This window comes from Theobroma umbraticum, unplaced genomic scaffold (genome assembly GCF_002168275.2).
Source record: "Theobroma umbraticum cultivar Fairchild unplaced genomic scaffold, ASM216827v3 scaffold_4.1, whole genome shotgun sequence".
Taxonomy (NCBI): Eukaryota; Viridiplantae; Streptophyta; class Magnoliopsida; order Malvales; family Malvaceae; genus Theobroma; species Theobroma umbraticum.
Genome location: NW_018397258.1, coordinates 1,720,813 through 1,730,042, shown reverse-complemented (window position 1 = coordinate 1,730,042; position 9,230 = coordinate 1,720,813). Strand labels below are relative to the sequence as shown.

At 36.5% G+C, this 9,230-nt stretch overlaps 1 protein-coding gene across 4 annotated transcripts; it reads left to right on the top strand.

Moving 5' to 3' along the window:
* Positions 1–573: 573 nt before the first annotated feature.
* Positions 574–8,771, top strand: ARK2 (armadillo repeat kinesin 2). Of its 4 annotated transcripts, none has more exons than XR_002444965.2 (20): positions 576–938; positions 1,034–1,134; positions 1,233–1,355; positions 1,544–1,729; positions 1,979–2,200; positions 2,336–2,489; positions 2,751–2,900; positions 3,074–3,162; positions 3,444–3,647; positions 3,786–3,908; positions 4,518–4,652; positions 4,759–4,890; positions 5,269–5,392; positions 5,480–5,572; positions 6,112–6,237; positions 6,383–6,508; positions 7,105–7,248; positions 7,534–7,662; positions 7,745–8,047; positions 8,348–8,771. XR_002444965.2 is itself a non-coding variant. In XM_089783114.1 (19 exons), exons 1-19 carry the CDS (start codon positions 752–754, stop codon positions 7,903–7,905), a joined length of 2,706 nt encoding a protein of 901 aa, XP_089639240.1. In that variant the 5' UTR covers positions 574–751; the 3' UTR covers positions 7,906–8,301. The 4 variants fall into 4 exon arrangements, 2 of the variants coding, with proteins under 2 accessions (XP_089639240.1, XP_021280623.1); XR_002444964.2 differs by having other exon boundaries at positions 7,745–8,171; XM_089783114.1 differs by lacking the exon at positions 8,348–8,771 and having other exon boundaries at positions 574–938; positions 7,748–8,301.
* The last annotated feature ends 459 nt before the right edge of the window (positions 8,772–9,230 follow it).

The window sequence follows — 9,230 nt, the reverse complement described above, 5'->3', positions numbered from 1 at the left end:
TATATATATAAAATCGATAGTCATAAAATATATTTTCATAAAAAAATTTATTTATATTTGATAATACTATCAGTATATAATATTTATTATATATCATTATTTACTCACAAAATATAATCTCATAAACATATAATAATAAAAATTTAAAAAAGTTTCAAAATAAATATTAAAAGAAAATCTTATGTTTGGCCTTTTAACGTGGTAAACCTCAAGGTTCAAAGCGACGAATCAAGCTTCAAACACGGACAAAGTCGGTGGTAAGATACTGTACGAAACGAACAGCAAGAGTTGGCTTCCAGTTTTTAAAGCTTCCAGCTTTATCGATCGTGAGAGGTGAAGGGCAATTTAGTCACTTTGAAGGAACTGCCGCGCTGGCCGCCTCACGACCAACAGGGGGAATTTAAGCGGCCCACTAGATCCAGTACCAATAATGGTTTGTTTTCTTACAAAATCACCGCAAATTGACAAAAAGACAAAAAAAAAAAAACGCAGAGAAGAGTATTGTGGTAATTTCGGAAATTTTAACTTTGAGAGGGGTGGGGCCATAAAGCTGTGCGCTTCTGTCTTCTCCCAACACAGTGGGTCCCTTTCTCCCCTCTCCCTCCATCATCCCTTTGTTTTGAACGAAATCCAATTCCGACACCGAAAATTAGCACTGTAACTACGCCTGCTTTCTATATTTATTCATTGCTTTAAAATTCTTTGAAAACAAGCCAAACTCAAAAGAGTAAAAAAATAAAGAAAACAAGTGATGGCTTCCGGTGGTAATAGAAATGGTATGCACAAGGGAACAGTTAAGCCTCCCAGTGCAGCAAATTCATCAAATCTCAAGTCATCTTCGTTCAAATCAAGACTTCCTCCTTCAAATCAGTCTCCAGGATCTGCTCTTCGCCGGACCAACTCCGCTTCTTTCACCACCGCCGCCAGAGACGACGGAGGTTAGCTTTTCCTTTTATTTGATTTCAGAATGCGATTTTCGAACAAAGTTAAATATTAATAAATATGTTTTAATTTGCTTGCTTTTTTTTTTCAGTGCCAGGAAGAGTTCGAGTAGCCGTTAGATTACGGCCGCGAAATGCGGAAGAGTTGGTTGCAGACGCAGATTTTGCCGATTGCGTAGAATTACAACCTGAGGTGCAATTTAAGAACTCTCATTTTCAGTTTAGTTACCCTGACTCTAGATGGTTATAATTTTATTTTATTTTTACTATTTTTGTTATTATTGTTTGTAGCTTAAGAGGCTTAAACTCAGGAAGAACAATTGGGATTCAGAAACATACGAGTTTGATGACGTGCTTACCGAATTCGCTTCGCAGAAACGTGTCTATGAAGTTGTTGCTAAGCCTGTTGTAGAGGTTTCTTTCATTTTTGAAACGTTTTCTTAGTTTTATATTATAATGTCATTGAAATTATGCGGGTGTAATATTCTGTTGTATCCCTAAATCATCTTTTTCATTTACCTTAACGAGCAAGAAGTGCTTAAATGGATATATATTGTTTAGTCTTAGGGGACTATGTATTGATGCTGCTTTGGCGTCTGCAGAGTGTTCTGGATGGTTACAATGGGACTGTTATGGCTTATGGGCAGACTGGAACTGGGAAAACTTTTACTCTTGGACGATTGGGTGAGGAAGATACCTCTGCTCGTGGAATAATGGTGCGCTCAATGGAGGAGATTTTAGCAAATGTTTCTCTGGAAACAGATTCTGTCTCTGTTTCATATTTGCAGGTTGTTAGGCTCTTGATTTTTATTTTATGAATGCTCAATTGTGCAATTATTTCAATGCGATTTCTTTGATGGCATTGTGTCTATGCAATGTGTTATTTTGTATTTACTGCTTATTGGATTTTGAATTTTTCTTTTTGTTCCATTACATGTTGTCTGATATTTTTATTAAACTTTCTGTTCATATTCCTGTTGGGCTTGTGTGTTATCAGTAAGAATTTTTATGAGTTTATTTTCAATGTGTCATTGTAGCTTTACATGGAGGCTATCCAGGATCTCCTTGATCCGGCAAATGATAATATTTCCATAGTGGAAGATCCGAAAACTGGAGATGTTTCTTTACCAGGGGCAACTCATGTAGAAATTAGGGATGAGCATAGTTTTTTGGAGCTGTTGAGATTAGGGGAAGCTCATCGAATTGCCGCAAATACAAAGTTGAATACTGAATCTTCTCGCAGTCATGCTATTTTGATGGTGACTAATTTTCCTCTTCTGCTCTTCCCATTCCCAGTCGCTATGCGCCATTTTTTCATAATCTTACCTGTAGTTGTTTATGCTGTTGTATTATCCTTTTCGCGAAGTATTAAATATTGAACCATCTTAGTGCAGGTACATGTTAAGAGATCAGTTTTGGGAGTGGAAGATGCAATTCCAAGTGAAATAGAGAAGTCTTCTCACTTTGTGAAACTTCCAAAGCCTCTTATCCGGAGAAGCAAGCTGGTTTTGGTAGATTTGGCAGGTTCAGAGCGTGTTCACAAGTCAGGTGCATACCATGGCTTTTTTTTTCCCCCTCCAGTTGCAAGTTGATTGCATTCTGCATTTTGGAGAGCATTTTTTTTTCTGTCCTTCACTACCTAAACTTGTTGAGCATTGCATCTGGCCGGTGTTGATGTCTTTTCCTGATAAATTTTACTTGTTTAGCCTAGTCCTACCTATAGAGCTATAGACTTCCCCAAGTGCTGGAAGTGCGATGAGTTGGATTCCTTAGGTAGATGGTGAATTTGATTCACTCTGCTTTTGGCAGGAAGTGAGGGACACATGTTGGAGGAAGCTAAGTCTATTAACCTTTCACTGAGTGCTTTGGGGAAGTGCATTAACGCTTTAGCAGAGAATAGTGCTCATGTTCCAGTTCGTGATTCAAAACTTACAAGGCTGCTCAGAGATTCATTTGGAGGTGAGTTATCTTCTATGTTCATGTAAGTCAATATGTGTCTGGACTTTTGACCTGACCTAAGCTTTTAAGATGATTTTTACTATATATATTTTTTATATATTTCTTTTGGATATTTTATCTAGTAAGTTGAATGCTTTCTAGAGTTATTATCAGGTAGATTCTATGTACTGCAGGCACTGCCAGAACCTCACTAATTGTGGCCATTGGCCCCTCCCCACGGCATCGAGGAGAGACCGCTAGTACAATATTGTTTGGCCAAAGGGTGAGTTCTTATATTAAAAAGGACTCAAACTATAACCTATCATGCATTTACTCTGCGTAATATCTGCTATCAAACAACTTGCCAATTATAAAGTAAACTTTGACCAAGATGCAATGTATTTATAGTTGAGCTATCTTTCATCCTTGTTTGAATAGCTCGATTTCATTTCATGACATTTATTTCATCTGTTCATTTCTTCATGTCTTGTGTAATGTTGTCTCCAATATATGTAGAAATAGGATGGTTTTACTTGACTGTTTGCATTATTCCATTTCTTACAGGCTATGAAAGTGGAGAACATGCTGAGAATAAAGGAAGAGTTTGATTATAAGAGTTTGGCTAGAAGGCTTGAAATACAGCTGGACAAGCTCATTGCAGAAAATGAAAGGCAACAGAAAGCTTTTGATGATGAAGTTGAAAGAATAAACTTAGAAGCACAAAACCGTGCTTCTGAGGTTGAGAGAAATTTCACAGATGCCTTAGAGGTTAGTTCAGTAATTCATCATTTCCAGATTAGTGATTCTTTCACCTCGTGGTTTTCTTATTTTTAGTTGTTTTGAAACACTTACTTGCTTGGGAGTGTGATATGTTGATACTGAACTTCTAGTGCGTTCCTTTTGCAGAAGGAGCGGCTAAAGTGCCAGATGGAATATATGGAATCAGTTAAGAAGCTTGAGGAAAAGATGATAGAAAATCAAGGAAAGCATGGATGCGATGGCTTCATGAACGATAAATGTAATGGGAAGGTACTCTGCATCAAGGACCATATCTTGTGTCATCTCAAATTTTTTACATTATTTCATGACTAGCCGTTTGGGCCCCATTTTTGCTGTCAGGCATGCAATTTATTTTCATTAACATCATCAAGGATTTTTGCATTATTCTTGCAGCTTTACTATTACATATGTTCCATGTGTTTAGAAATGTAGTAGCAATTAATGCCTCGTTATTGGAGCAAGTCTTTCTAATTTTTCGGGGGCATGAATCCATCGATCAGATTTTTATCCCATATTGTGTCAACCATCTCTAAAAGCAATTTTAAAAGTTCTTTCTTTTTTCTTTTACATGAGTTTAGTGGAAGATATGATGAACCCAAACTTGCTTTGATCTATCTTACTTGTCAATTTTTGAAATGAATATTAATTTCTTGTTGTTGACTCGGATGGCTGATCCAACTCAGTGGTAAACAATTCTGTTTTTGTTGTTGTTGTTGGACGCATTTTAGTTGCATGATGATGAAACTACAAAGGCTTTAATTGTAGCAAATGAGTTGGCATTACTATTTATACCTAGGATTTTGGGCCATCTTGTGTTTGTATTGTGTTCACCTTTTTTGTCTTCATCATAATTTTCAGGGGCCTGGTTTTTCCATTGCTGAGGATGTTGTTGAGGTCAAAAGGCTGCTTGAGAAAGAAATTAATATGAGAAAGGATGCTGAAGAGGAGGTCAACAAACTTAGGAGTCAATTAGGGCAATGCACAGATTCAGGGGTATGCTTGTTATGCGGATACTGAATATATTTATCTCAAATTCTCTGAGCTTCTATTGACTTCTAGATGAGGAATTGGTTGTATGAGGATTATTTTGGCATATTAGGCAGGTGGAGCTGCTGAAATATTAAAGCTCCAAAAAGCTCTGGAGGATGAGGGTCATCAAAAAAAGAAGCTTGAAGAAGAAATAATAATACTAAGAAGTCAGATGTTACAACTGACTTTTGAAGCTGAGCAGGTATTGGAATTGTGGAAGTTAAGCATGCTTTTATGCCATTATTAACTTATCATTAATACAATTGATGCTCGATATATATGTATTTTGACTTGTTGAGTATTTGAGCTTTCAACTGTTGATATTACTCGTCAATGTAATGGTCTAGTATCTGTTCACAATATCAACTCCCTGGCTTTTTCCATTTTGCTGCTTGCATTGAACTTCCCTTAGAATTACTGAATCACACTTCTATGTGATAGCTTTTCCCTTTAAAGCGCTTGAGTGACAATTTCATGCATTATTATCTATGAGACTTTATCATTCTTGTCCATCATTGGCATCAAACACAAGCACACATTTATGCTGGTTAACCATTTCATTTTTATTTTCCATATGTAGTTGAGAAGGTGTCTTGGAAGAGGTGGATCTGGAAATGCTTATACTGGTCTAGATTCTCCCATGTCTCAAGTTAGGGACTCTTTAAATGGACATAAGACACCAGTTGCTGCACTATTCGAACAAGGTGGTAAAATAGTTTCTATGTCATAATATCCTGTAAACACCTTTTTTGTCTATGTATTTCTTATTGTTCCTTCTATCAATTTACCAGTTGGACTGCAAAAGATCTTGGCTTTGCTTGAGTCAGAAGATGCCAATGTACGCATTCATGCCGTAAAAGTAGTGGCCAACCTAGCAGCTGAAGGTGAGTAAGAGTTTTGATTTCATGTGCTGTTACTTAAGGTGCTCTGGATGGGGAGTTGATGGATTAGTTGCTTATCTTTTCATTGTGTAGTCTTTCTTTGGGAAGAATTGGTTGTAAAAGTGCCGTGGGTGCTAATTGCTTATTCTCCTGTTACAGAGTGATTTTGGGTGAAAATAATCACAATATGTCAGCTTTAAAAACCAAACATTAGACCCCTGTATATTACCTTGTTTGTTGCTTTAGCAACTGCACCAGTCTGCTTCTGTTGGTTAGCCAAACTAGTATTGCTACCCTTTTTTGTCTGAAGAGAGTTCATCGTTCCTCCTGTTGGAAAAGGAGTAATTGTTCAAAGAAGTTCAGTTCGTTTAATGTTAATTTGCTTTTTATAAGTGTTATCCTCGGGTAAATCTGTGTTTGACAAGCTTTATCGATGATAAATGCATAAACAAAATTGTCTTATGTCTTTTTATGTATAGAGACATGTTTAACTTGTTTTTGTTTTTGTAAGTGATGAGGTGTACTTACCATGTACTGTACAGAAGCAAACCAGGAAAGGATTGTTGAAGCTGGTGGTCTTACTTCCTTGCTGATGCTTCTCAGAAGCTATGAGGATGAAACTGTTCGCAGAGTAGCAGCAGGTGCAATTGCCAATCTTGCAATGAATGGTAATTGTTCTTTAATATTCTTCATATAGTTTTGAGTACAGCAATCTTGCTGTTAAATTGGTGTCATTGCTTAAGAGTTTGGCTACCGATTGGTTCTGAGCCTCAACTACATGGGTTTAATATTGTTTCCTTTTTGGCAAAGCAGAAGCCAATCAAGAACTCATAATGGTACAAGGGGGAATCAGTTTGTTGTCTATGACAGCATCTGATGCTGAGGATCCTCAGACTCTACGCATGGTTGCTGGAGCTATAGCTAACCTATGTGGCAATGGTATATGGCATTTTCTTTTGCGTCACTCTTTCTAATAGGTTGTTGGTTCTTATATTATAATGGTGTTAGAACCCTTCCTTTGGTGACTAAAGGAAGGAACACTTCCATAAATAAATAAATGAAAGAAATGAACTGAAATAAGGGTAATCAGGTGATCATTAGCAAATGTGTAAGACAAACATTTCTATAAGGAAATTTTGGCACCTTTTTCCAATCATCAGTATGATTATTGATTGCTATTATCACATAACTCGATATGTGCTTAAATAAAGCTCCTGCATGAAGAATTTCTTGATCATTGTGAGGTTGTTCATTGCATGCATTACTTTGCTGCTTCCATTCCATTTATTTATTAAGTGCATCATATATGATATGAACACCGTTGAAGTTAAGAAGAGGCATGATGGTCAGTATCTCACAGGGATTTTTCATGCCTTTGGCTTCGTCATTTAGGCTTCCAGGATAAATTGTAGTTATGCTTATAGTGGTTAAACCACTTAATAGAATTGTTCTTGTATTTAAATCCTGTTTCTTGGGAAGGGCTTGAAGTGGGCTGCTTTTCCTGCCTCTCTCACATTCTCTCATGCTTCTTCCAGATAAGCTACAAGCAAAGCTGAGGTCTGAAGGTGGAATTAAGGCCTTGCTGGGGATGGTGAGATGCGGACATCCAGAGGTTCTTTCCCAAGTTGCACGTGGAATTGCCAATTTTGCAAAATGTGAATCCCGTGCATCTACTAATGGTAAGTCTTCAATCTGTTGCATGCCATTGTGTGATAATTGGCTGCTAAAGTTAATTGTTCCTTTTAATTATCTTTTGGAGGGGATGGGAATTGGTTAATTGGTGTTTCGATATGACCATAACTCACTTTATTCTGAAGTTTGAACCTGATTTAAGCTGTGTAATCTTTCAAACTATATATTCTTTCATGATCATTTAGGTTAATAGAATCTGCAACAAAATGGTGTCAACATTGGTCTTTTGTCTTGTTTAGCATCGTCTTATGTCTACTTGTGCCCTACTCCAGGTATAAAAAGTGGGAGATCACTTCTTATTGATGATGGTGCACTTCCATGGATTGTGCAAAATGCTAATAATGATTCTGCACCCATCAGGCGACACATTGAGCTTGCGCTATGCCATTTGGCGCAGCATGGTAAGCTGAATTTCTTCTCCATTATAAATGATCAATCTCTGTTAGACACATTTCTTGAAGGATTTCATTTTTGCAATTTCAGAAGTTAATGCAAAGGACATGATATGCGGAGGTGCCCTCTGGGAGCTGGTTCGTATATCACAGGACTGTTCTCGAGAGGACATCAGGAGTCTTGCTCGTCGAACTTTGAATTCAAGCCCTGTATTTCGAGCTGAAATGCGACGGCTAAGGATAGAGTTGTGATTGAGTCAAAAGTTCGATGTAGGGATATGCGTAAAATCTTGCCACTGTATAGGCTAAGGTTGAGAGTATTTATACCCTAAGCTGAAAGATCATCAAGGGAGCACCTGGTTCGGCACAATTTTTATTTCGAAGGAAATGTGCGGTGGGTTTGTAACATATGTTTTCTAGTTTCTTCATTGAGCTTTTAGCATATCTGTAGGTAAATGCAGAAAAAACCGAAAAAGGTTGGGATCCATGAAGAAAAATTTTGTAGGTGATTGAGTTGAGTGAGTCAAATTTTCATTTTCTTCATATATTTTGCTTTTCTAATCCAAGTGGGATTCACTCCTTACGTATTCACTACTTGTATAATGAAACTGAGTTATGTATAGTAGCAATGAAATTCTTCATTCTTTATTTCTGTCGAGCAAGTCTGATATTCTCTCTTTCGCTTTGGCCTCAGGTTTCGCCAAAAGGTGGTAGAAAGAGTTAGAAAGGTAAGAGAACTGATTGAATGGTAAGCCCAGAACAAGCCATGTAATTTGGAAGGGCATTGATTAATTAAAACAGAAATGAATGCCAAAGTGGCAATGGGTAAACAAGATTGCTAAATGCCTTTGAAGGATGATTTATGAACTTTTGTCAGCAGTAGGATACAAAGAAATGTGTACATTTACATTAATTTGATCTCAAACACCGACCACCACCCTTCAATTGTATATGGCCTTGGTCTCTGCAGCAGTGATTCAATGGGTTTTAGGTTCATTCTCTTCTCTCACCAGTAGGCATTCCTCAACTTAAAAAGATTTTTAAGGGAGAGAAAGCCCCCATTATCCATCGTATATGCCCTCCTCTACAATTTGACTACTGTCAAAGTTTTTATTTCAGGATTAACCTACTATTTCGTTCAAATTATGATATAAATTTGGGATCTGTTTATTTAAAGAAATATCGATGATATAATTAATAAACACAGCTATTAGAACTAACTGTTAGAACGTAATTTTTAATAAATATAAATTTGAATTTTTTAATTTTAGCAATAATAATTTACTAATTTTTCTTAAATGAATAGGATAAAAAAAATAGCATCCTAATTTAAACCAAATATTAAGTTGAATCCTAAAATGAAAAATTTAACCAACATTAAATTCTAAACAGAGTATTTAATCGTAAAAGAAAAAAATTATCTATATATATATATATATATATATATATATATATATAAACTCCATGTCATGACAAATGAAACACATGTCAAATCGCGGTGACAACCTCCAAAGCCCGACTCAGCAATGTTGCTTTTAAACATCAACTCATTAGTGAATGGTTTCGCAAAAGCAGGG